General features: G+C 38.9%; 1 protein-coding gene across 1 annotated transcript; it reads left to right on the forward strand.

Annotated features, from left to right (window-relative positions):
• On the forward strand, nucleotides 1-27,666 carry gpsm1b (G protein signaling modulator 1b). The gene is made up of 14 exons (XM_067573815.1): nucleotides 1-266; nucleotides 10,454-10,675; nucleotides 12,151-12,286; nucleotides 12,436-12,578; nucleotides 13,344-13,467; nucleotides 14,972-15,087; nucleotides 15,396-15,551; nucleotides 15,644-15,752; nucleotides 15,865-15,979; nucleotides 18,189-18,259; nucleotides 18,378-18,548; nucleotides 24,757-24,919; nucleotides 25,143-25,348; nucleotides 25,496-27,666. The coding sequence occupies exons 1-14, from the start codon at nucleotides 205-207 to the stop codon at nucleotides 25,694-25,696; spliced, it is 1,995 nt and encodes a 664-aa protein (XP_067429916.1). The 5' UTR covers nucleotides 1-204; the 3' UTR covers nucleotides 25,697-27,666.
• The last annotated feature ends 10 nt before the right edge of the window (nucleotides 27,667-27,676 follow it).

A 27,676-nucleotide genomic window follows, 5' to 3' on the forward strand; every position in this document is an offset into this window, starting at 1 on the left:
TGTTTGTGGTGAATGAGGGAAGACGAGAGAGTTGGGGGCGGGGGTGGGAAAGAGACAGTGGTAAAGGACGAAAGAGAAAGAGGGAGGGAGGGGACAGAGAAGCGGAACGACTCGAGAAAGAAGAAAAAGGGTTGCTGCTTCAGAGGGGAATAATTGTGAAGGGGCCTCATAGCGGGAGGAGGGAGGCACATTAGTAGCGGCTCTATGGCTCAGTCGGCTGCTAACGGTGTGGACCAGGATGTGGCCAGCAAGCGGCTCCACTCAAGGTAAGGATCCTAGGTGGTACATGGGCAGACAGGGGAGGAGGGGGGTCTTCAGCCTCGTAGCTTGTCATATTGAAGAAGAAAGATTGGAGACGGGAGGGAGCGGCTGAAAAGACAGAAAGGAGGGAGAATAAAAGAGGCTGCCAGCTCACTAAAGGAGGAGCTAGACAAGGGTGAACTTAACCAGTCAGCTTTCACTGATTTAAAGCTCAAGACCCAGCCACAGTTGCAGCCAAAGCCCGGTTCCAAGCCTCATTCCTGGCTCGGGTCATTGAGCTGCTGTGGCTGGATTCTGCAGACTGAGAGGAGCCTCATAAGATGTGGACGTAGGAGGGAAATAGCAAAGAGTGTCTGCGTCCAGGTGGACAGTACACACGTGCCATGGAGGTGCAGGATCACACCATATGTGCAGGGTCAAACGACAGATTGAAAAATGACTGACTCCATTAAATTGCTGTCTGATAGATTTGTATACCATGTTCCTTCCCCCCCCCCACTAATATCTGTGTTATTGTGCTATTTGTGTGTCAAAAAACAGTTTCAGTTTCAACTTTTAACTGTCTTTCAATGCTGGTGTTACATCATATTTGGTGACCCATCAGATTATGTGACCGACCCTGATATTCTTATCATAACCATCTAACTCCTCATGCCTAAACCTAACCAACACTACAGTTCACAGAATCTGATGGGTCACCAAATATAGTGTATCACCAGTCTCAATGGAGCACTCAGTATGTTAAGGTAATAGTTTGTCTGTTATGCAATATCTCACACTGTGGTATTGAGTTGTATTAATGGACATGACAACGTTTGAACTACTAATAGTCTTCTTCAGGTGACAAAACATATTGTAAGCAGACAGAAACTAGCATTCTGGCCTACTTATTCAAGGGCTGCAACTATTAGAATTATTCCCATTATCAAAAAAAATCTGCTGATTATTTTTTTGATTAACTTATTAATTGTTTTGTTGATAAATTATCTGAAAATGGTGGAAAATGCCCATCCTGTCTGATTCAAATGTTTTTTTTTTTATCTGCCCAGAGAGTCCAGAACTCAAAGATATTCAGTTTACTATCAAATATTATGAAGAAAAGCATCAATCACCCAGTTTTGAGAAGTTGAAAGCAAACCTTTTGTTGGCATTTTTGCTTGAAAAATGACTGACACCATTAATTGGCTGACTAATTTATGGACTAATCATTGTAGCTCTCTCTATAACTGTATGTTGACAGTGACACTTGGCTCAAGGGAGAGTTCAATGTGTTGTTTACTTGACCCTGTGTCATGCCATATCTCAGACACCACCGATCAGGTTTTGGTGAAACTTGAATGAGAATGAAATGGTTGAGTCTCTGTTTTGTGTTTTGACATTTTAAAAATTACTAATCACAGTAATGCTCATTAGATTAGCGGGGCCTCTTATCTTTGTTAATCTGTCAGGTAGAATAAATCACACAGACCACTGACTGGATTTCGAAAAAACTTCAGGAAATTATGTATCTAATAAGTACATGGTCACATTTTCAAAAGGAATGGTTCAAGAGATATTTTCTGAAAACCTGGTATTACACAGAGTGGGCTGCTGGGAATGTTAATAACTGTTGAGTTATGAAGTGACATTCATAAGCCCTACAAGGTTGTCATGGCCATGAGATACACACACACATAAACACGCATATGATCATATGGCCAGCTCTAAACTCTGTGGTAGCTTTCCCTCTATTTTGCAAACAGATAAAGTCAATACATAACCTTTCTAAAATGCGGGTTGTGGATATTTGTGTGTGTGCGCACTTGTGCTTTTTTGTTTGTAGCTTCTAAGGACACACATGTGAGAAACAAAAGGATATTATCTGCGGTGCCTTTGTCAACTAACAATACAATAACACGCTTTTGTTTTGCAAGGCTTTTGGCTCCAGTCATTAATTCTATTTATCGGATATTGCAAGATGAAAACCATGTCAGGCTAGAGGCAATTTTCAAAGCTTATGTGTATACTTTAATTACAACATGGGCCTATTCTGTTAAATTAGATGGTAATCTCTGCACTGAAACCTTAGTTAGACTTGCTTCTTTATATAATCTTTGTCCTCTCTCGTAAAACAGTTTTACTGTATCTCCATACCTACATTACACACACAGAATTGGCTGCAGAACATAGGCATAGGCATCAAAAGCAGGTGCCCTTAAGTATCCTTAAATATCACCTCATTGTGAATGGATACATGCCTGACACTGGACATGGGTATGTCATGAGATCCATGTCATGTTCTTAACAGAGACCATATCAAGGATCTTATAAATGAGTAATTCTTATTCAGTACATATTTTTAAGCCGCATGTAAATTTAAATTGACTCATTTTGAAGCCAAATGCTACAACAAACCTCCAGTGTGTCAATTTTGGAAGCTCTACAGTAGGAATATTATTCCTCCCTATTATTTTCTCTCACTCTTTTCTTGGACCGCATTGCATGCTACTGCGCCATTGATATTGTGACAGACAACATGATTTAGAGTGAAGAGAAACAGAATCATGGAGATTTAAAAAAAAAAAAAAAAAAAAAAAAAGCAGTTTTACAAAAGAATCAGACAAAAGAAGAAAGAAGTATCCAGCTCTAACTGAAAGAGACATGCACTGCAAGAGGAAAAACATTCCTAGAGAGTTTCTCTTTGGTTGCCCTGACAACGAGCCGTGGCACTCTGTAATTATGGCTGGATTACTACTCTGAGCACAGAGTTTCTTAGCGAGGCCAAGGATCATGGGGACAGTAATGTGGATCTCTGAATATGGAATATGTGAACAGAGGAAGAGCTCCAAGTAAAACAGAGAGATACTGCTTGTTTTTATAAGCAATATTTCATAATATATTTTCAAATAAATGAAAAACAGTGCCTAAAGATGTATACCATTTTCACCATGGGATTTAATTGTTAGTGAGATACATTTAATCACAATTACTCACACTTGTTGCTCATTCTGTATATAATATTCAGATTAGGGTTACTAATCTTATTGTATTTCAGCGTTTCTTACTATTTAATAAATGCTAAATCAGATCTTCAATGGAATCTCGTTTGATTGTCCTCTCCCCCTAATTATGTATGACAATAATCTGGGATATTTTGTTTTTGTATACACACATACTATATATATACTTTTATGAAGTGAATACATAATAATCATAATAATAAAAATCAAAAACCCAAATGGAATATGTTCTGTCTGTGGAAAGATTGCAGTTTGAGGGAGAAAGTGTGGGATCAGAATGACGCACAGTTAGAGTACATTTGTTGTGGTAAAGTCTGCATATCAAGTACAGCTGGAAACATAAACCAGAGGCTCAATTCGATTTGAGTTTGTGCAGTTATGGTCATGGTTATATTATGCTTTAGACACAGTTGATCACATGAATGTTTGTGAAATGAAACTGGACCAGAAGAACATTTATTTTTGACTGCTGACACTAATGCTAATTGTTTGAATTGTTATGTTAGTTAAGGCTGTTACAGTTATGTTGACATTATGTGCCATTCCAATATTTAGACCATGTTTGAGGATTTCAACTGTGAGTTCTGAAATTTTCAACACAGTGGAAATGGCCAATGCTGACTTAGATTTTCATTAAATTCATAAAAAACGCATCTGGAGAGGTTGTTTAGGGCATTTAGCAGGTACATATTGCTGCATATTCCCAAGTATTTTAGGTTGAAAAAGTTGCATTGTGTAGAAGGGGTCTTCTTAAATTATTTATCAGTGGCACTCCAGTGAATATCTTATTTTACGTCCTATTGTCTTTCAGAGGGGAAGAAGTACAGTATCCTCTACAACTATGTGAAAAAGGTGCAGTACAGTACCATTTATGGACAGAATGTTGTTATATAGCCTTGAGATGTAGACTAAACTGAGGCTAGCTTGTTTTACACTAACCTTTATTTGACATTGTATATTTTTCATAGATGGTTTCTTTCACTAGTCATTCTGAAAAGGTTACTTACTGAACCCTCAGTTGCTTCATCTTAACTGAACTTTTATATGGCAAAACGTAATCTTACCCCGATCTTCTTGCGGAGGAACATGATCTGCACATATTTAAGTATCAACAGTGAAAACATTGTGGTTGGTGATTTGACAAAGGTTCATTGTTCGCATCATGCTGTTTTCCACTGAAATGACAAACCTTAGACACAGTTCAGCTTACATGCAAACTTCTCTTCTATCTCTCTTAACTTACTCCCTGAAACCTGTCTCATATGTTACATGTACTCCGTGCTGCCATGGTAACAGCACTGGGAGACTGTCTTTCTTAGACCACAGGCAGGCTATTATGGGATGAGTGTCTCCCAAACAGACCAATTAGAGCAGTAATCAGAGGGGAGAATGGCAGACTGTACCGCACACATCCATTCTTACACCGACCACAAAGATGGCAAGAATGAAAGTCACTTTGTGAAAATCCTCTCATGCAGACTAATCCCTTTTTTTTGTTAATGTCTTGTTGTCTCCTTGCTTTGCCTTTCTTTTACATATTCATAAATGCATTTTTCTCACTCTTGGTCTGTTTGTTTCTAACCCCTCTTTCTGTTTGTCAGTTCTCAGACTACCTCCCATGCAGTAGCCTCCTTTTTTTTTTTTTTCCTTTTTTGACTTTGATCAAGATGCATTCTAACATATTGGCCTCTAACTTTACAACTTCACAGCTTAAGACTTTTAACCATGTCACCAGGTGCTCTTTAGGCTACACCCTTTTTCCACAAACTGTTTTACAATTCAGGGGTGGTTTACAGACGCCCCATCACCATCTGAAGCTGGACTCATATCTTTTTTTCTCATCTTCTTCCCCTCCTCTGTAACCACACCTCTGTAGTTACTCGCTTCAACTGAACTCCTCATCACTATCATGCTCTCGTGAAGACACTGCGCTGATGTCCGAACATCCATGTTTGATTGGATAGATATTAGGTTTCTATCCTACTGCTTCCATCCTTTACTCCTTCCATACAAGACACATATAAGTCCTTGCCAGTCATGTCCATTGCCTCTTGTACACATGTGAGCTCTTGCTTCCTGTCGACATGCTGAAACCTTGTCTTTGCAGCATCAGAAAGAATCACAGCCTGCTCAGTTCCATACTGCTGATGTAAGCTGAAGGGTCAGTGGTGAGTCTTAACAGCTGATTGGTAAACTACATCTGGCTTTTAGTGTCTCCTACATCATGGATGTGCTTGCTCAAATGTAAATATATTCCCTCTGTGATTGTTTGTAACTGCACAGACTATGTACCTTTCATCCCTCTGGCTACTGCTATTAATGCCTGCCCCACTTTCCTGTTTGCACTGAAGAGTAGCTTTGGCTAATCTTACAACTTTGTGGGTCCTCCTTTGGGGACTTGTTCAGATCTAGTTGCTGGAATTATCAACCATTCAGGGCTTTTTTTCCTGCTCAAGCATTTCAGAGCTGGAGAGTTTACCCCCATATTCAAAAGCCTCAACTGTTGGAGAAGTAAGTGTTACTATTTTAAGTCCATTTAATTTAATGTCAAGGAGATGATCTTGCATTTTCAAGAGCCTCATTGACTGTTATCCACAGTGGTAACCAGTTCTGTCCACTTTCCAGAGTTGCCAGCCCTCCTAAAATATGTTTGGAGTACTTTCACCTTTGGGCTCAGTTATGTTGCTCCAACAACATAACAATCATTTAATATCAGGTCACCCTTTGAGGGAAGGGGCAATGAAAACTTAAAGGTTCAGATGGCTCAATATTTATTCTTGCCTTAAGAATTGGTATTGGGGCCAATTAGGGCATATTTTGATGGATCTGCTCTCCTTCATGACAGCCCACAGTGCAAGGATTTCTCGACATGAAAGAGTGAAAATTAGAATCATAGTGGAAGCGAATTCAAGAAGCTTTGGCGTTGGGGTTGTAAACTGAAAGCACCTCAATAGCTGCTGAATTCATCCAAAATTGACCCAGAAATTACAAGTAAACTGATTTATGCTGTAGATTTAAAATTCATTTATCTCAAAAGTGAAAAATCTTTAGCTTCCACCTATTGTTAGCAGCACACGTGACAGAATTTTAATTAACTTCTTCCCTTGTATCCTTGACTTTTTTTTATCAGAGAACCAGATATTTTCTAATGCAGTTGTTAATCTTTTGGTCTGATGATTAAACCGGGGAGTTTCATGTCCATCCAAATTGTAGACGTGTGTAGGCTTTGGGAAGAATGAATGGGAGTGTGTCTGTAGTTCCCACAACACTAACAGAGTGATTTGTGCTCTCTCTAGCTGATTGCGTCACATAGATTTCAGAAGGGATAGATGATTGTTTTCCATATCTCCCACTCCCAGAGAGTTATAAGCATCAAGGGAAAAAAAGCAAAAAAACTAAAGACCCTCTGGTTGACGCTCCCATGGTGAGTTCACCCATGGTCAATTGATTTTTTTGTCAGATCAAAGAGGACATGTTTCTCCCTGGCCCGAGGCATCAGTGTCTGACTGAGAGGGGTCATCTGATTGAGTGGTCAAATGGGTAACTGGTATTGAGACACTGTGTGCATGTGCTGTATGCAACAGAGATAATGGAGATGGCAGTGCTGCCTGTCAACAAAAGGAGTGTTCTGGCGTTCTGTAAATGACACAGAGATTGTATGACAAGAAACAAGCGAAAGAGAAGGTCTCCTCTTCACCCAAGACAGACAAACGACTCCATTTATCCCTGCTATTTACACATATTAGAGTCATCTTATGGAATTAACAAAGTTTTTTGTAGTTAAAATGTTTTTTTTTAATCACATCTAAGCTGTCCAGATTTTTTTATGAGACACGTTCACTTTTTATTAATTCAACTTTGTACAACCTTGTCAGTTTAGTATATTGCTTCTATGACCTTATGCTTAGCTTTTTTGAGTAAATTTTATTCATTTGGTACAGCATTGCATGGAAATGCACCATTACTGAATGGAAATAAAAGAATCATTACTCTGTGTGAAGTTTGAGAGTCATAATTTAATTTAATGTTGATTATAATAAATAATTTCTGTATTGGGTTGGCAATCGAACCAACTATAAATGCCCAACTTAATGAATTAATCTGCATGCAAAGTCTTTGACACAATTTGGGAATTATGGGATTCCCAAGTTGTGGCAATGGGAAAATGAAAAGCTTTAAGTAGTTAATTATTTTAAGACAATTTAGTTGAGAGTCAATATATTTAACATTTGGCTGGTAACAAGTCATAATGTGATGTATTACATTATGTGTTTTGTAAGATGCATCATAAAAATAATTAAACCAAGAATAACAGACAAATAACCTGAACATAAATTTTGAGTTCTCATCCATACGTTTGCTTGCTTGCAGTGAAAGTAATTTAAAGTCTTGACATTTATAAGTCCCTTACCCCCTCTTCATTCACAGTCTTATACAGCATGTCTTGGCTGGTGACCTAATAATGTTTCTGCCGGTGTCAGCAGATAGTTGGATTAGTCTGGGCCTCTCACTGTGCTGTGTGGTCTCTACCAAGGAGGTGCAGGTCACTGGATTAGCGATTTTCTCCCTCTCTCATCCTTCCTCTCTGTTTCTCATTGGGGCATCGGTCAAGCTTAAAAGTACTGTGTTTGCTTTGTCGTCACTTACTGTCCCCCTGCTCTCACCCACAATGTTTCCTACATTATACCCTCCCTCGATTTTTAAAACGTGTCTTGTTATTGCTAGGCGGAACAATGGATCTCGCTGTCAAAGCTGAGGATAGGTGGAAGAGGATCAAAGGAGAAGGGAACACATTCCTAATTGGGATAGTAAAGTCTGAATGACATAACAGCAGCTGGCTTCTTTGCCTCTTGATTAAATTCAGTCGGATTAGTGAAACATGCCTTCTGTTAGACTTTTGAATCAAAATGTTTTGGCTAAGAAATACATCTGCAACTGGAGCCACTGTTTCGTGGGATTTTCTACTACTCCCTCCTGACTGTCGTTGCTACGAGAGAAGTTCAGCATTTAGTTTTTGGAAGGCTCACGAGGACTTGAAAAGCAGATGTGATTCTTGGCTGGTCTGGGACAGCGCATAGAACTTTCAGTTGGATTGTGTCCAGGTTCACTGCAATTTTGCTGACATTGTGGATTCCACTGGCGTAATCCAATGGACAATATGGACTTGACAGAAAAAAACAAAGAATCTGGTAGCTGGATATTTCATCTCGATTAGTTATATCAGCTGATATGACTCAGTATTGTATTGTCAGTGATAAGTGCACTGCTTGAATGAACTGGAATATCTCTGTAAAGTGTTGCTCATTACTCTGTTTTTCGGGACATAGGTAGTCTTGTAAAGCTTGCCCTCATGGCATCTGATCATTGCCCTCTGACTGGGGCAGAGAGAGCTATGTGTAGACTGGTTCATCGTGGACCTCGACCTCAAGCTATGCTAAAGCCTTTACGCTTGGAGCTACAGGTGTATGTGGACAAAACACGAAGCAGGCAAAAACACAGGTACCGCTAGAACACCAAAAAGGACCAGTTCTGTGTTAATTTTGTTGCCTGGCAAGCAAACATTGAGAAATTTTTGATAGAAGACATGCTAATAATGTTCCTAAAGCCCTGCCTGGATGTGATCACGTTGGTAATGTAAATTACTGTTAGTTACCAGTTGCAATAAAACCTGTTGGCACAGGTTTACAGAGGTACATTTGCATTTAAATTTACACCTTACACTTATAATCCAAAAGAGCTTGTACCAAGTGAAATAGTAAAATGTGCTTGTACCTTACAAGGAACCAAAGCAGTGATTTGTGCATAATGGATGCCTGTGTCCCTAACATAATCATGTATTATGGTGAATTGCTCCTGGTGAGGCAGATTAAAAGAAAGAAAGAAACAATAAGAACAAAAAAGATGGGAACCTGCTCAGTATAAATTGAGTGATAGACTTGATGAGAGAGGAGGTCTGCAAATGAGTGAAATGTCTCTTGAATGCACCAGTGGAACAAATTGCCAGTCCCTTGAGTTTTCTGCTAAACCAGCAGGTGAAACTACATATGGTGCACATCTCTTTGCTATACTTTTGAATGGTTCCATTTGTAAAACAGATTAGATTCAAGGATAATCCTTGCTTAGCTCTACATTCTAGTACCTTATCTGGAATTTAGAGCTTCAACCAAATTTGGTCAGTCTTTAGTTTATCCTGGATTATACAATGAATCTGGGGTGTATACTACTGGTTACAACTCAGTGATGACTGATGAGGCCTTGTTGTGCTTATTATGAATGTCTTCAGCATGTGCAAACTCATTTTTAAGGATCCTATGGTTAATAGTACACTCTGACACACATTTCTTATAACCAAACACAGTTTTGGCTTGATACATACATCAATCTTACATCTTGCAGTTGTAAAATGCTTACTTTTCAAATGATTAAAATATGTTCAATCAAGTACCTGAATCTCATTGTCCTCTTAACAATAAGGGACTTGTCAATAGACATAAAGTTAACATCTGTTTTACATTCCCCAAGTCAGCGTCATTGATCCAGCAGTTGCCATGGTAAACAAAGCATTGAGGAGGTGGTTGGAAGACTCCCCTTCACTTAGCTTTTGATAGTTATGTCTGGAATGTGTGGGTCTATTATATTTCAGCTTAGCAACGTACAGTACTGTACGGCAGCAGAGATACACTTGGATCAAATGGTTGTCACAGGACTGACTGAACATTACTGAACTGCTTGTTCATGTTCACAACATGGACTTTAAACAATATCAGTTAATGAATTACTCAAATATTTCTCCACAGAAAGCATGACTATACAATAATTGTGTAGACTGTGGAAAGACAAACAGATTAATCAGCTTAATATAATCAACTATCAATACAAGACAACTGTGTGTCTATAAATCAAACTCTTAAAAGACTGACTAATATGAGCAGTAATGAGTGAAAAGTGCAACACCTTTTCAAGGTGCTCATCTCAGAGCCTTAGACTCAGTTGCTAAGGCAACAATCCACAGATGTGGCTATAGAACTTGTTGTCATGGTGATACTGCCAATTTGTTCCTCACTGTGAGAGGATGTTGCACTACCACTGTCCATCTCACTGTACATTGTTTTATCTGTGCACGTACAGTATGTTTATATGGGTTTTCTCTCTTTTCCTGTGTGTGTATGTGACTGTGTGCGTGCACCATTCAGGATGGAGGCGTCTTGCTTGGAGTTGGCCTTGGAGGGAGAGCGGCTGTGCAAGGCCGGGGACTTTAAAGGTGGAACAGCGTTTTTTGAGGCAGCTGTGCAGGTGGGCACAGAAGACCTGAAGACACTCAGTGCCATCTACAGCCAGCTGGGCAACGCCTACTTCTACCTGAAGGAGTACGGCAAAGCCCTGGAATACCACAAACATGACCTTACCTTGGCCAGGTGAGCATTTTATCCTTTAATGACTGCTGTACTCTACACTGTATAGTAGAAGTTGCTCCCAAATTGCCTCTACTTGTTTTGAGCTGTACAAAGGTTTGAGAAAATAGGTACTGGATTGGAGATGCAATGATTAAGTTGTTTAATCGATTAGTTGATCAAAAGAAAATTTGTTGGCAACTATTCATAATCGATTAATCATTTCAGTTATTTTTTGAGCAAAATACCAAACATTCTTTGGTTCCAGCCTCTCAAATGAGGCAATTTGTTGTTTTCCATATATGATAGTAAATTGAATATCTAAAAATTTTGAACCATTAGTCAGACAAAACAAGCAAATTGGGTTCATCAATGTGGGTTGTGAGAAATTGTGACTGCCATTTTTTCACTATTTTTATTTGATCCATTGAGAAAAAAATCGGCAGCCCTATAATCCTATACTGGATATACTTACTCAGTTTACTTACCACTGTGTTCATTTGAATTTGAGAGGGGTATATTCATCCAGTCAGATATTAAGTAGTGTGAAAATTGCTCAACTGTACACCATCGAGAGTATCCAGTTGTATTTCTGATAAATCACATTCTCCAGCCTCGGAGAAAAGGGACACTAAACACATTTTTTTGTTGCTTGTTGGCTTTATTGGCTTAAAGCACTTAACAGGTACTAAAATAGAGTACAATATCATATTAATATCAACTTATACATAGGCAAATTCAATTATTATAAACTGTGAAGAGTCCAATGAATAATCAAGTTTATAAATTATTCACTGTATTAAATATGCATGTGTGATACATCTGTAGCAAATGAAGATGTGAAAATAAGGAATGCTCTTATTTGTGTGCTGATTATGGTTTAATAATTTGTGAAGGCAGCTGTTATCCCACCTCTGAAGTGGTGGTTTATTGGTTATAAGTATTCACATTACTACAGTGATGCAGATTTATGCAGAAAGAGCTCTGCTCAGTGCTGAGCTGTTCACCGGTATCTAGGAATGATGTTCTAATGATTCATTTGGTGTACAGAGAGTGTGAGAAGAAGATGATTCAGGTTACAACAGATTTTATTTACTTTACCAGATTTTAATATGTTGACACTAAAACAACGAGCATTCCAAGAAAAAGTGAAGGGACTTCCATATAGTAACAGCTGACAGCTACCAGCTGGATATTCAGCTTGTATGAGTAATCCGGTCCCCCGCAGTGAGTGCAGCTGGTATTTCAGCAGGGAAGTGATTAAAGACCCTGGGGAGATTTACCTTGTTACATTACAGTCTCACCAGGGCCACTGGGAGCTGGTTCCAGGAAGTAACCATGCAATTAAAATGTAGTATATCTCTCAATTAAATCACGTTACAGTACTTTTGATGGCTTTTTTTGAATAAATTAAAAGTAACGTAGAAAGTAGAAAATCTATAGCCTAGTCTTTTCTTCTACCACTGAATATCAAAAAATGTGTTTCTTTGCACCTTCAGAACAATAGGAGACAGAATTGGAGAAGGAAAAGCCAGTGGCAACCTTGGAAATACATTAAAAGTGTTGGGCCGCTTTGATGAGGCTGTGGTCTGCTGCCAAAGACATCTGGATATTTCTCAAGAGCAGGGCGACAAGGTAAGTTTATTCTTCAAAAAGCTACAATACATGCCTGTATGTTTATTTGGAATTTTTTTTTTTAACACTTGATATCTGCAGATCTTTCTTCATCCTTTTTGACATTTTTTTAACCTTTCTATTCTGTGTCCCTTATTGTCTGGCTGCAGGTTGGAGAGGCCAGAGCACTGTATAACATAGGGAACGTGTTTCATGCAAAGGGCAAACAGCAGTTATGGGGCTGCACCCAGGATCCAGGGGACCTGCCTCCTGATGTCAGAGACACACTGCAAAGGGCTACTGGCTTTTACGAGTATGTATTGTTGACAATGTACTGATCGTATACAACACCAAAAAATCATAAAGACAGTGACAATTGAGTTTATCACTGATCTACACAGAAAACTCCACAGTATTGATACATTTGAGAGTATTTGGTTTTCCAAAATTACATACAGAAATCGGCATGTATTGCTGCTTTGATCCCTATTTCCCAACTCACCTCTGGCAGTTGTTACACCTATATCTCTATTGAATACATCTGTGCCTACATGGCACATCTGTTTTGTTTTTTTTATCTTATATTTACCCACAAATTTGCTTAGGTTTAAACAACGTATTTGGAAAGCATCTGCAAAAAAGCAAACCTAAAGTCTTTACACAGATTTTCACTGATGTATCAGTCTTGGTTTTGGTAGCACCACTCTTTCACAATCCCTATTAAAAAGCAGTCCAGACTGAATTTGGCTGTATCAATACTAACTGCCCTTGGCTAAGATCTTGCACCCTGATATGCAGAATCATTAAACATTTACCTGACTTTGCCACTATTCATAGTTGACTTTAATCTCACAATCTCTCTCAGTCCCTGATGGTAAAAGCAACCTCACAACATGCTGCCACTGTCATATTTTACAACTGGTATGCTGTGAGAATTTGTAATAACTTACCTGCTCCTTGCAGTTAGGTCAAATGGATTACTGAAGGACAAGTAAAAGTATTCAATTATTAACATATATACTGACAGTCTGCTTTAATATCATATACATACTAGTTGACTTTGCACTTCCCTCTGTAGGATGAACTTGTGTTTGGTCAAAGAACTTGGTGACCGAGCCGCTCAGGGGAGAGCCTATGGGAACCTGGGTAACACTCACTATCTTCTTGGAAACTTTGTTGAAGCAATCAAGTTCCACCGTCAGGTGAGAAATCTAGAACCATATTCATACTTACAGCGCAGATATGAGTTATCAGCCTTGTCGTTGTGCCAGAACAGAACAGTGACCTTACGTCAGCAGTGTACTGTAGCAGCCTAATTTTGCTTGTGACACAAGGTCATTCACCTTCCAGCTATTCAGTAACTTTGTGGCTCACCATGATGTTGTCAGCATTAGCATGTGCAGGGAATGCACTTGATGGGGGAGGAATTACAAATAAAGGGACACAAAAAATGAATAAAAATGAATACAATTGTTCAATCTCCCCTTATTTATATCCGGTCTCACAAATACTATGATACTACTACACATGATCATGTTTTATGTATGTTTGGTTTGCCTTGTACAAACCATTGCCATACACATTAAAATGTGGTTTGGGGGTGTTTTGGTGGCTTGTGCACATGCTGTGTGGTCAGGGATCTTTGAGTGTCCTCTTTGAAGCCACAGTACCACATGATGAATCTGGGCTTCATCATCATCCAGTTCAGCCTTTTGGTTGTGCTTCTGTCATTTGCAAACCATAAGCAAACAAGTGGTTTCCACAAAATTTGATTTAGTGTTGCGTTGTGATCACATATGTTATCATGACTTGAGCTTTTAGCTTATAGGTGTAGTCAGATTTCACTTCAGTGAGGAAGCAAAGTACAGTTTATGTGTTTGCTTCTTTTTGGGAATACATCTTACCTTGTTTTCCCTAAAATTTTATATGCAAAATAGCAAGACTTACCAATGCACAGCAGGTTTCAGAGAGGAGGTAGGATGGACCTCTCCTTCAAAAAGTATTAAGTATTGTCATTTATTGAACACCTCTTATTTAATAAAAGAAATACAGCAAGGTTGGCAGTGAGTACAAGGACAGGAAGAGGGTAAAGAGTGTTTGATCAAAATGTGTGTTCTTTGCTCGTTGAATGATAATGTGAGATTGCAAGTCATGCTAGCCTTACCAGCTTTTTTGCAAATAATTTTCACCTTGGTGAGTTTTTCAGTGGGTCATGATACATCTCACGCTGCACCAACACAGTGTTCAGAGATTGATGGCCTCTCCTGGAAAAAAAAAATGTAGTAAATTGGTTTCTTGGTGGATCACTGGCAAGTACGGCTTCAGGCTCCGTCTGCTCATGTTCCCTGTTACTTTTCATTGTAAACCACTTGTTTTCCTCTTGGGAGCCAGTCTCTCCTTTCTCCCCCATTACAAATCTATTGATGTGCTGTGGAGGAGAACATGCTGCTTTTAAAGGGAATCAGATGAGCCGATTTGATGCACCACTGCTGCAGCAGCACCCCCTGGTCATGACATCATGTGCCTAACAGAGCTTGTAACTTGAACTTGTGCAGCTGCCTGTGCTTGTACATTGAGCCAAAAAAAATAGGGCCAAGTAAAGTAAAATGACCATAAGAATTTCACTTTTGTGCCATTGGTTGAACTTAAAAGTGTTTTGCGGATTCTACAGGGGTTGACTTGACCTTGCTGTTCTGTCATTCACAGCGGCTATCCATTGCCAAAGAATTTGGGGACAAAGCAGCAGAACGGCGAGCCTACAGTAATCTAGGCAATGCCCTGATATTCCTGGGCCAGTTCAACACAGCCACTGAGTATTACAGGTGAGAGAAGAGGGCAGTCTGACATCTAGTGGACAGAAGGTGAAGTGAAACATTTTCAACCAAAGAGGAAATGCAACTGAAGTACAAATGAAAAATGAGTAATGCATGGCATAAGGACTCCTAAAATCAATTTTTAAAAAATCAATGTTTATTTTTTCACACTAGTTGTCTTCTCAGGTTTGTGTGTCATCCCAACCGCTCCTATTCATCTGTCAACACACTCTCCTCTTACCTTCTTCCTTTGTTGCACTCGACATCTTTTTTTTCCTTTACTCACCTCATTGAGCCCTCTGTTTCTCATTCTGTAGGAAAACCTTGCAACTGTCCAGGCAGCTGAGGGACCAGGTGATGGAGGCTCAGGCCTGTTACAGCCTTGGAAACACCTACACCCTTTTGCAGCAGTATGAGAGGGCCATAGACTACCACCTGAAACACCTATACATCGCCCAGGAGCTTACTGATAGGTAGAGTGAGCACCTTCTAATGCATTCACACAAACGTGTGATGAACACAGGAAGTTTTTTTTACATTTGTGTGTGTGTTAATATCTCAATAGGGTTGGAGAGGGCCGTGCCTGCTGGAGTCTGGGAAATGCATATGTGTCTTTAGGGAACCACAAACAAGCTCTCCATTATGCACGAAAGCATCTGGACATCTCTAAAGAAGTGAGACATTGTTACAAAAAAAGAAAAAGAAAAATGCACCTTTGGTGAAGTTTAGGTGTCTTGCATTCGACCTAACTTCATCGTCCGGTTCTGTTTGTTGTTTTGTCCTCAGATTGGAGACAGAAATGGAGAACTGACAGCCAGAATGAATGTGGAACAGCTGATGGAGGCGCTGGGGGTCAACGAGAGCGACCTTTCACCCTCCAGTTCAGAGTTTGAGATGCAAGGTGACACCAAAACATTCTTTCTACCTCCTAGACCATGAACTTGTATGGTCCTTAGACTGGTAAATTAAAGGGCAGGAAATAAGAGTACGGAAAGGTGTTATACAGTAATTTCATGGAACTCTGAGGGATGTAACAAAGACTGGATTTCACAAAGTGGAGAGTCTGATTTAAAAGACCCTCCTGTATGTTTGTCATATCCTCTGCATTGAATGGTACAAATGGAAACAAACAAAGAAAAGAATCATGTGGTGCCCTTTCTCCCTGTGGATGAAACAGCTGACTTGCTGAACTGAAGACTTCAGTTCACTTGAGGTCACTGGCGTCTTCTCCACCAGTGTATTAACATGCACTTATGTAACTTGATTTCTTAAATGTCATGTAAGCATGTTACTCAGTTCCCTTAATCCTGACAAGGAAAAGGGTGTGGCAAATGAAAAAGCCCAACTCTGTGTGTGGGCGTTTATTTATGTGTTTGAATGCGTATAGAAAACAGGGACCTGTCTGTTTGCACTCTGCAAACTGTGGTTTAGGGAAGCTGTCTTTGAACTTTACTTGCCCTCCCTTTCTCCTAGACATGGGAACAAAAATGATGACTATTGAGTTCTAGAAAATTGCTTAAATCATGTAGAAACTTCACTGAAGGGTTTAGTAAATAGCCATTTATCGGCCACCTTAAAACTATAGACTTTAAAATCTATTTTCATAAAGTTCTTTCAAATAGGTGCTGCTCTTTTAACTTTCATGTTTGACAAAAATAACATTTGTGGGCTTGAGCAAGCTAACTGGAATACTGTATGTGTACACAAGGTGGCCATTTAAATGTAAAACTAACTAAAGTTCAGACAGACATAACAAGCGAGTGTCTGTGTTATGTCTGAACTGAGGCTAAATATGAGAAAAGCAAGAGGTGTGTATATTTTTGAGTTAGAATGAAGATTCTTGTTTTACCCCCAGCCTCAGAAAGAGGATCTCTTGCTAACACACAGTATGTTTTAAACATTAACCTCAAATAACAAAGTTGATTATTATGATAGATTCCCCTCAAATGATTTGCCAACCCACATAACTGGGAGGATTTGAATCTCCTATAAGGCAGTGTGGAGAAACTGCACAATTTTATCTGTGCAATCAGCCTGGCTTTTGTGTGATGTTTGCTTTCATGAACCCTCCTGTGGGCAGAAACTCACACCCATGTCCTACATTTCCCTCTCTGGTGCAGAGCTGGCAAACAGACTCTTATTATCTCCGACAGGCGTAAACCTGGAGGAGATCGTGTGTTTGGTTGTGTCCATGTGTCTGTCCGAGTAATCTAATCTAATCTCGTATAATACTGGACCTATCAGCCTAATATTTTTTGTGCATATTTATGACTGTATCTCATGGTTGCAGTGATTCACAATTGTTGAAAAAACGATTTTATAATGCGTTTTATATCAGCATTGACTGCTGACTTTTCACTCCTCTTAACCAGCCGGTAGGGGCTGCAAGTGATCAACAACCACAGCAAAAGGCATTTTCGGTAATTGCCTAGGCTAAAAACAAGTCTGTTGCAGGCCACATTTTGGCTTTTGTCGTGGCTCAAAGACTGACATCTTGGACCTTAGCATCTGCGGATTAATTCCATACCCGATATGTTATGATCCACTACAGTTAAGCATGATATAAGATGAATAAATCCCTGCTTTTGTTACCTTCGCTGCCATCTTGACTGTAAGGGAGCCGGGAAGGACAACTGAGTGAGATTCGACTCTTCTTTGTTTGGGAGGGGAGAGGGAGGTAGGGAGGGGTTTTACTTTGTGTGGTGTGTTAGAACAAAGTGTTTTAAATAAATATCAGGGTTTAAATTGAGAAGTTTGGACTTATCGTCCTGTTTATTCTTACCTTATTAAGTTTATGCAGTTAGGTGAACCTAAGAGGACAATAGGTTACAATACCATCACACTATTCAATGCATCTTAAAGAAAACTGAGACTATACATGCCCCCAAACACACAATGGAGATTTGCTCTCTACTGAGTGCACTCTTCTAGTTCAGATTGTTTTCCTGGTTGTCTGCCTAAACCTCACATCCACACGGAACATCATGGGACCTATTCTGATATGAAAGGCTGCTATAGAAAAAAGGCAAACAAGGAATGCCTTGTGGCTCATGATACTAAAGTTTTAATGTTATGTAATGTAAGGTTTATATCTGTTTTTTTTTCTATAGGAGCAAGACCCAAATTCACCAAGAGAAACAGCATGGACAGTGTAGAACTGTGGAAGTACTCTTCAGATAAGGTGATTTCTCATATTACAGTATGACACTCTAAAGGAAAATGTGCATGTGAAGGGGATCCACACACCTCTCCCCAAACAATAACAAGTCCCTCTCCAACAATATCTTCTTTAACTGCAGAACGGTGAGAACCAAGACTTGGAAAGTATACCCAGGAGATCGAAGAGTCAGCTGTCACAGCCAGGTAAAAGGAAAGGCTATCCTGACAGTCAGTCATCAGATGAAAGGCCGTGGTTGGATTCCCCTGTAGACACTGATGACATCACAGTGCAAGTTCCGCCTCCAGTGCCAGTGAGTATTTATAGCTTTACTATCGTATTAGCTTATAATGCTGACATAATATCCAATTGTGTTCCTTACGTGGTGTCAGGTATAAGCTTAAATCCAGACAAAGCCAGGCTAGCAGTTTCCCCCCGTTTCTAGTCTTTATGCTAAGCTAATTAACCAGCTCCTGGCTGTAGCTTCATGTATACTGCCCACACATGTGAGCAGTATCGATCTTCTCATCTAACTCTAGACAAGAAAGTGAATAAGCATATTTCTTAAATAACCATTTCATATCTTGGTAAAAATCTATCTTTGGCTTTAGTTGTGTAATTTTTTAACATTTCAGTCCCCCCAAGTCTTTAATATTGATGTATTTTTAACCATATGATTTAAAAATTTGGAATTAATATTGTATAATAACTGAAACTGTGTATAAATTGTAAGGTTTGTACTCTCCTAAATTATATATTACTGTACTCATAACTGACTCATAACGGACTCATACCAGACTCAGTTTTAGAAAGAAAAAAACCCCCCAAGAATCCAACAATTAAGATTTAAAATATAATTATTTTCTTCTTAATATTTTAAACAGAAAAAAGGTCTGTGTAATTCATAATTGTCCAAGCTCCAAATTCAATTTCATGCCTCTAAGTATTAAGATAACCACCAAAATGTATTATAACCATTCTCTAGTTCACATTCTCTTTGAATCTTGTAATCTTGTGCCTTGTAATTCAATCCCTGCAATCCCACCTGTGAAAAGATGAGATTAATTTTTGTCATAGAAAGTATCAAGGGGATCTAAAACGCTGACCGTTGAATTCACTCAACTACTTTTTCCATTCCTGTCTGTTCATCCCGTCCAACACGTCTTCAGGGCTTCTACTTTAAAGAGAAGATTCGAGAAATTAGAGAGATTCAATTGGGAACACTTCCTTTAATTTCCCATGAGATTATACGATAAAATGTAATCATATTGTATAACCTCAGTCACCTACAGTGTAAAGTGTCTTCTCATTAAATGCCAACAGTTCTCAATTTCCTGTGAACTAGATTCTTAATGAATATGTCGTTTCACAGCTGTTGTATCCCTAAAATTTTGTGTCCCCACTGCCGCTATTCATGCTCCATCCCTGTGACAGTGCTAATTGTTGTAATCAGCAAGCTGACATCTTGGAAAGGAGTGAAAATTATTGGGTTGCATGATGATAGTTCATTACAAGGGACTAGAAATAGCATTTGGAACTAAATGTTGGAAATCCTGACATTGAAGCATACCCTTTTCATGTCGTCTGATCTTGTAAAGTCAGTTGCTCATCTGTGAATTTGGGCCACTTTTTTCTTAAAGCTACACAAGTTAAACCTTTTGACCTTGTGATGTCATTAGGATGTATTAAATTAAGATTATTATTAAATGATTATTGTAGTTATCTAAATGAAGTTCACATTCAAACATTATTTCTTATGCACCAGCTGAAATCATGTTTGGGTGCCACAACCTACATACATTTTATTGGTCAACAACAACATCAATACCCATCTGCTTGTTCCATATCTTTTTGACAATACCACAGTCCTCATCAGCAGAGAGAGTTTACACTCTTGTTGTGGAACTGTAGATATTTTCCCATTTTAGTAGGACTCTTGTTTCTCACACATTGACTTTGAGCTCGACAATTCACTCTTGACCTTGGAAACAGCAGTTAACAAAACAATCTCAGTTGAACTTCCATACACTTATGTTTGTTCCATAACTATTGATCAAATCACAACTATACAGTACAAACATTTTAACATTTGTGCTGTTATCTGACACATTAATGAATATTTCATTATAAAACGGGTGGTCTTGCAGTCTGATTGGTTGATAAGTGTTGCCCTCAATCTGTAAGCAAGCAGGGACGACGCAGACGACACTACACCAACCACTTTCTCTGCAGCACCATTGTGCAAAAGCTTTAGGATGCGGCCCTTGAAGCAAGAGAGGTAATGTTCGTAAGCACAAATGTGGGAACTCTCTCCAGAACTATTGGCGACTGAAGCTCGGTGTCTGGAGAAAGTGGAGCAGCATCCTCGCCACACTAAGCAATGCATCTTCTAACAAAATGAGTGGACCTAACACGATTGCAAAGACTTTGCAATGTGACCCCGGTAACATTAGACAGTTTTCCATGGGTGTACAATTAATGGGGAACGTTCAAATTAATGTGAATAAATAAACTCTGGTTAGATTGCTGGCTTGAACATTAGTTTAGCAGTTTACTAACGTTGCACAGGAACTGCAGGCAGCCAGGACCTACTTTCTTGTAAATGACTCTTGTAATGTAATTGTTATTCAATTGTTATTTAACAGTTTTTATTGGATTCGGTCTATAAATTCTATATTGTAATATTTGGTAACCGTTTGGTAACCTCGCCTGTGCGTTGGGCCGAACAATGCCCCTAGCTGTGATATAATCACAATATACCATGGCCAGATGAGAGATATTCCTTTGACAATTGACCGTCCTCTAAGCCCTGTTCCCCCTCAGTCATTTTTGCTACGCCTATCAAGCTTTCTGTTCTCACATGACATATGCAGCCGAAGATTTACCATTTGATATTAGTGACTTTTGACACAAAGGGTTCTTGTCCTTTCTGAAAAAGTTAGACAAAAGCAGGCTTCTCATTTTTTGCCAGTGATAGTTGATTTTGTCGACTGAAATGACAAATTTCACAAGCGAATTTTATCATTTGTAGCTAGCTAGCTGAACAAACTAATGTTAGCTACGCGAGTTGGATGAAAATGGCGCCTCCGGCTGACTTTTAACATTTTCCAGCTGATTTGTTTTAAAAGCACTCTTATAGTGGTCTTAAATATGCACTCGGTGGCTACATACGTACTATAATGCGAAAAGACTGAGACTAAAGATGCATATGTCAAGCAAAACTCATGAGAAAAGAAACAGCATTGTTCTTGTATTGCAGAGTAAAGCTAGTTAGCCCAAGTATTATAATTATGATGATAAGCAAAAAGCTATATTTGGATTGAGTGGGCATTTTAATTGTTAATTTAATTTTAGTTTAAGGTTGTATGTCTTTTTTAGTTAGATAGCACTTTGGTGATATAATCCAGGAAGACAATGTCTTTTATTTTCCTCCATTCCATTCACACACTCACATCACTTAATTTCCCTACTCCTCTCACTCTCTTTTGCTAGCATTTCTTTCAGTCTCATCATCATCACGTGTCCCCCTCTCTCTTGTTTTGTCCCTGTGGCCTACTTTATTAATTGGACAATACAGAGAGGGAAGTGAGGAGATCCACACAGAGACCAAGGGGCCAAGGACAGAGGAGATAAATTGCTAGAAGTCATAGCTGACTAGCATGCAATGAGCAAGTAAATGCTAATCACATGGAAGACTTTTTAATGTCCATGTAAGGAAAAAAAAAATATTATAAACAGCTTTGTCTGAATTGAGTGTTGACATTAGTGGTTCTTCTCAGTCGAGGGTAGTTGATCTCTGCTGGTTTCCAGTGCTGGCATGCAATTTACTCATGACTATGCCCTTGCACCCATCTTTCCACTCCCTTTCTCCCCTCCCCCCCTTTGTCCCCCCAGCTCTCCCTCTCTGCTGATAATGTGACCTTGATCAGAGAACTGCCCTCCCCACAGGGTCAACCCCCCTGCCTCCCATAATGAGTTGTTTTCCCACAGTGGGCGAACGGGACAAAAATGGCCTGCAGGAGAGCCACAGAGAGAGAGAGAGTGTGAGACAGAGAGGAGGAGGGAGTGTGTGGTAGAGATTAAAAGAAGGCTGGAATAGAGGGATACAAGAGGAGAGGAAATTAGAGGGAGGGAGTCATGTACAGCAGGGGAGCAAAGAGAGAGAGGGAGAGAGAGAGAGTGATGTAAAGTGGTGGGTGAAAGTAGGGGAGAAGGAGGTGTGAGCCAGGAGTGTGGACAGAGCAAGAGGGGAAAGAGAGCTCAGAGAGAAATGAGAGAGAGAGAGTAGGGTAGATAGAGGACAAGGAAGAAGTACAGCTGGTAAGATGTTTCATTTATGTTTTACAGCTTGAATAACAACATGGTGCAAAGGATACCAGAGGTTTTTATCTATCTCATCCTGATTTTTTTTTTTAAGTACTTGTAGTTTGTGTGTTTGCACTGTATGTGCAGATGTTTTACTTACTTACTGTCTTTCAGGGAGTAGATGCAGTGTCAGTGAAAAACTTTTTATGGAAAACAGTAAAACATTTGTTGTGTTTGAAGCATAGTTTGATTTTCTATTATAAAAGTTGTAATAGAAAACACTCTTCGGAGTGAAATCAGGTGTCTGCTGACCTACTTCACATCTTGCTGTAAGGCGTAGGGATATTTACTTTAACCACTAGTTGTTGTTAAAGGTATTATATCTTGTCCTGTTTTGGTTTTAAATCAGAATAGTTTTTATAGTGAATACTGACTTTTTGTTAAAAACTAGTGGGGTAGTTTGTTATGGCAGGGGAGGAGCGTATATATACAATGGCTGTTCAGCTGATTAGTTGATATTATTGCCCAAACTATCAATTATGTATCAGCGAGATCGCTCAATTTTAGCTACTACTTTTAGAAATTACTTTCAAGATTATAGTCTTGGCTACAACCTATATTATGGAGATTTTATCTTCATATGCTTAGAAGCATAGTGTTCGAAGATGAAATACTGTTTTCCCAGTCCTGCAGGTTAAAGGCAAAGAGTGACCGAGGCTTTGGTCTAAGAGGCTGTTTTTAATTATTTATTTGGTTAAGTTCACTGAGTAAAAGGTCGCTTTGCAAATGTTTATGCTCCAGATTTCAGAAGTGTCCAGGTTTTCCCTGCAAAGTTATTCAGGCAACATAGTAAACCTGATTCTTAGATCATACCAATTTCTAAGTAGACACCTTGAAGTTTGTTGGATAAGATCAAGAAAGTACAATTTGTCTATTTTAGTACTTTATCATTGTGTTTGAAGTCATAGTTGAAAGCTTGTTTTATGATGATGTTTTTGCTTTCATCTGACAGTTAAATTAGGTTATTGGCAGTTTTAGATGTTCTTAGATAATTTCTCAGTGAGCCAGCAGCTTTACTTTTATTTTGGCTCAGTGTTGTGTAGAATCATTTTATTGCTGTTGTCCATTTGATCAGCTCTCATTCAGTATCATGACATCACAGCCTGATTGCCTGAATATTTCAGTAGCATTGCTCAAACATAATAAATTCCACATTTGCTTTGCGAGCTCAGTGCATTTGTAGCTAGAATATATTTCACGCATACATTATCCACTTCAGTTTTACAACTGAAGTGGATAATTCACAACGTGAAACTGGGTGAAGGAGCATCTTTCAGGATCTTTCTTGGTGTTATCTCAAAACAAACAATGGAAGAACTACAGACTAGCATTGGGGATGTACAGTGCACATAAAATGCATTTGGCCAGTCAGTTTTACATTCAGTCGAATCATTGATCAGGTGATCATTGATCGGAGCTATATGCTCATTTCCAGCACTGCCAACTGAATCTGAAACAAAGGACTGCTGGTAAATTGAAAATAACTTGTTACTTGGCAGTGTATGGCTTCCACAGCTGTACCTGTCTATATTTTAATCAGATTTTACAGGTTTGTGATATGTGGGCCATTTTACTTAAATGAAAATGGGTTATTTATTTTTACATTTCATGATACAGTATTGTACCACCTCCAGTATCTAGGTCAAGGTAGTCTCTCTAGGAAGACCATCCCTTGTGACTATTATCAGAATATTTTCTGGTCCACATGCCTTTCATCTTGAAAATCCTCATTACGTAACTCGTACTGGCATCGATTTTAATTATTTTATCTGCACTTTGAGGAACAGTTCAACATAAACAGGTAGTCCAGTGAAAACAAAGTGAACCAAATTCTCTTTCAGTTCACTTGACGATGCGGAAGTGCAACAAAAGAAGTGAAATAAAGGCCCCCATGAGAAAATGCATTGAGGAATGGAGTAAAGTGGAACAGAGACTAGTTTGGAAACGGGGCAGAATTTGTATTATTATTATTAGTAAAGAACATTTGATCACCTACAGATGTCCTGAGGGTTTGTGATGTACTGTTAAGGAAATCTGTATTCCAGTAAAAGCAGTAAATAAAATGACACGATTTCTAGAGATAAAAGGGTTTAGTCTTTGTGTGTTTATACCGAACAAGAATTAATGTTTTCCCAATTTGTCATTTTTCGTTTCAGAAGTTGGGCCGTGACCCCTCCGATGAAGACTGCTTCTTCGACCTCCTCAGTAAGTTCCAGAGCAGCCGCATGGATGACCAGCGCTGCCATCTTGATGAGCCACAGAACGGTGACAACGGAGAAGGTGCTGCTAACTCCATGCCGTCCCTGAATGAGATGATAGGTCGGTTGAGAGTATTCACATGTTCACATTGTTCAGTCCTGTATAGGCTTGTTTTTAAAGGAATACCTAGACTCCTTTTTAATAACAGTGAGATTTGAGATGTTTGAAGTTCAATGGAATCATGTAAGCATTTTTTTATTTTTCTGTGTCTGCGAAAAATGAATCCCTGTAACACTTGAGCGCATTAAATACATTACATTTTATTTATATTCTCCTCCCCTAGATCCTGCAATTACCACTTCCCCCCAGACCGAGGAGCTGTTTGATTTGATTGCTAGCTCTCAGAGTCGCCGTCTTGATGACCAACGCGTCAATGTTGGAAACCTTCCGGGTCTGAGGATTACCCATAACAACCTGGGTCACCTGGTGGGTGAAGGAGATCATCAAGAACCCAGTGATGACTTCTTCAACATGCTTATTAAATGCCAGGTAAGACCATAATTCATATATAACAAGAGCTTAAGGGTTTAATAATGTGTTTAGATTCTTAATCATTAGTCCTTTTGGAGATGGACTTTGTAGGTTATAGAGGAAGCTGCCTCCATTCTCTAAATGTATCAATCTTTCTGACTGTAGTCCTCCAGGATTGATGATCAGCGGTGCTCCCCACCAGAAGCAGGCCCCCACGCCCCCACAGTGCCTGATGAAGATTTCTTCAGTCTAATCCAGAGGGTGCAGGCCAAGCGTATGGATGAGCAGCGTGTCCAGCTGCCCACAGATGACCAGGACAGCCCTCCGTCCCCTGATCCAGAGCCACCTGGTGGTTTCTCCAGCTAGGACTTGGTGAAAAATGCAGCACACTTACATGTCAAAGAAAAAGAAAAAAAAATAGAAGAAAATGAAAGAAGGATGAGCCAACATTTGAAGAGAGCGCTGAGCGGTGAACTAACAAGATTTCTAAAAACAAGACAGATTCCATGTGCAAAAGGTGGTGTCCCGTCAAATGTTGCTCCTCGTATTAAGTCCTACATGTGTGTAAATATAACAGGAAAACAAGCAGAATTTAAGCGCGGCTGCGTGAGGAAGAAGAAGAAGATACAAGTTGGGATTTTACAAATTTAAAATGCTCTCATGATAACAACAAACATGAAATATGTACTCAATCTAATGCCTTAATCAGCATTTTTTTCGGGCTCAAGATTGTATTTCCTGGTGTCAGATGTGTTTTTAGAAGCACATGATGGGCACACAGTGTAATATGGACGATTAACGTGGAGACCTATGAGTTGAGGAAATCACAAAGATTTAATCCTAGAAACATCCAAGAAATGATGGATTTGCACTGAAATCTAAACCGGTTTTATAAAGACATGAATGATTAAAACAGCTAGATTTGACATAAATTATGCCTGTTTTCTTCAAATATTTATGTATTTTCTTTTTTTCTTAAAACAAGTACATACTATAATGTACATGCCAAATGTCTTTATCAAACAAGTTGAATTTTAGACAAAATGTATCAATTCAATTATTTTTTGATCATTGCTACATTCAATTTTTGTGGTTCCCACTGCTCATCGAGGGCTGGTGTTATTTGTTCAATAACAGTATTAGGGATGGCTATCCAGTGTTAAACTAACTGCTTTGGTCAGTTCAAACTTGAAACCACTGATTTATAATCACGCTTCACTTTTGCTCAGACAAAGTATGATTCATTTCAATTGAAAGACTGACTGAAATATTATTTTCCAAATAAATAATATAGAAATCAGCCTCAATCTCCTCACAGAGTAAGCAGTAACTGAGGTTACTGAGCAAAGAATATGAAATAGCTGCTTATTTTATAGAGTCAATATTAGAGTTGTGTGATAATTCAAGCTCCAATAAATGTTTCTGCTTAGCTTTTAAAGTGACTACAATGCTGCAATATCTGCTGCCCATAGTGTTCTGAACATCTAATAACAGACTACTGCTTACTGCCATTTTTATTACTTAACATAGGAATAGAAACAGATGGATGAGATGAATGTGTCATATTTTGAGGAATCTAAAACCATGAACGATAATGGAAGTGCTAATTCTAGGCTGTGCTGCTGGTATTCTGCCCCCATGTGGTCAAAACCTTGTATTACCTCTGTGAAATACAAGTGCAGTCTTTGGGGATAAAAGGTATTCCCTTTCCTTGACTATTTGTAGGACACAGTTGTAATAATGATATTGTGCTTTCAGCAACTTGTACCATAAATGTTGAGAGTTTTGTAAATCATTTCATAAAAGTAAGAGTCTATCGTCAAAATCGGGGAGGGCCAGGTGTACATTTCTATCCATTTGCTGCCATAAAAGCTCCCTGATGTACAGAAAAAAATCAGCAACAGCAGTGAAAACTGCAGAAATTTTGATTGGCTGAGTGAAAGATTTAGCTGTACAGAGCATCTGTATAATGGTACAAAAAATATTTGACCTTACCTATGGGCTTGCTTTTTCTTTAACAGTAGAGCATACCTCATTTTTGTATCTCAAAGGTTGTGAACCTTAGAGATACTGAGTTCTGAACCCAGATGGATCATATACCAAGTTCATTGTGGTTATGTTTGATTCATCTCTCTTTGATAAAGAACACATTGGGAGCTACAGTTAATATTTTCTTTCTCAGTTTTTTTTTGTGAATTAACATATTTAGAAAGTACCCGGTACACTTCTATTTGTCACTGCCATAATTTGTACATATATATATATTTTGTATTTATGTTCCATTTGGGGACATGAATATGTCCCCTCATGCTTTTAATAAAATGTTTCAGATGTTATTTTGGCTCT

Source organism: Thunnus thynnus, chromosome 19 (genome assembly GCF_963924715.1).
Source record: "Thunnus thynnus chromosome 19, fThuThy2.1, whole genome shotgun sequence".
Taxonomy (NCBI): domain Eukaryota; kingdom Metazoa; phylum Chordata; class Actinopteri; order Scombriformes; family Scombridae; genus Thunnus; species Thunnus thynnus.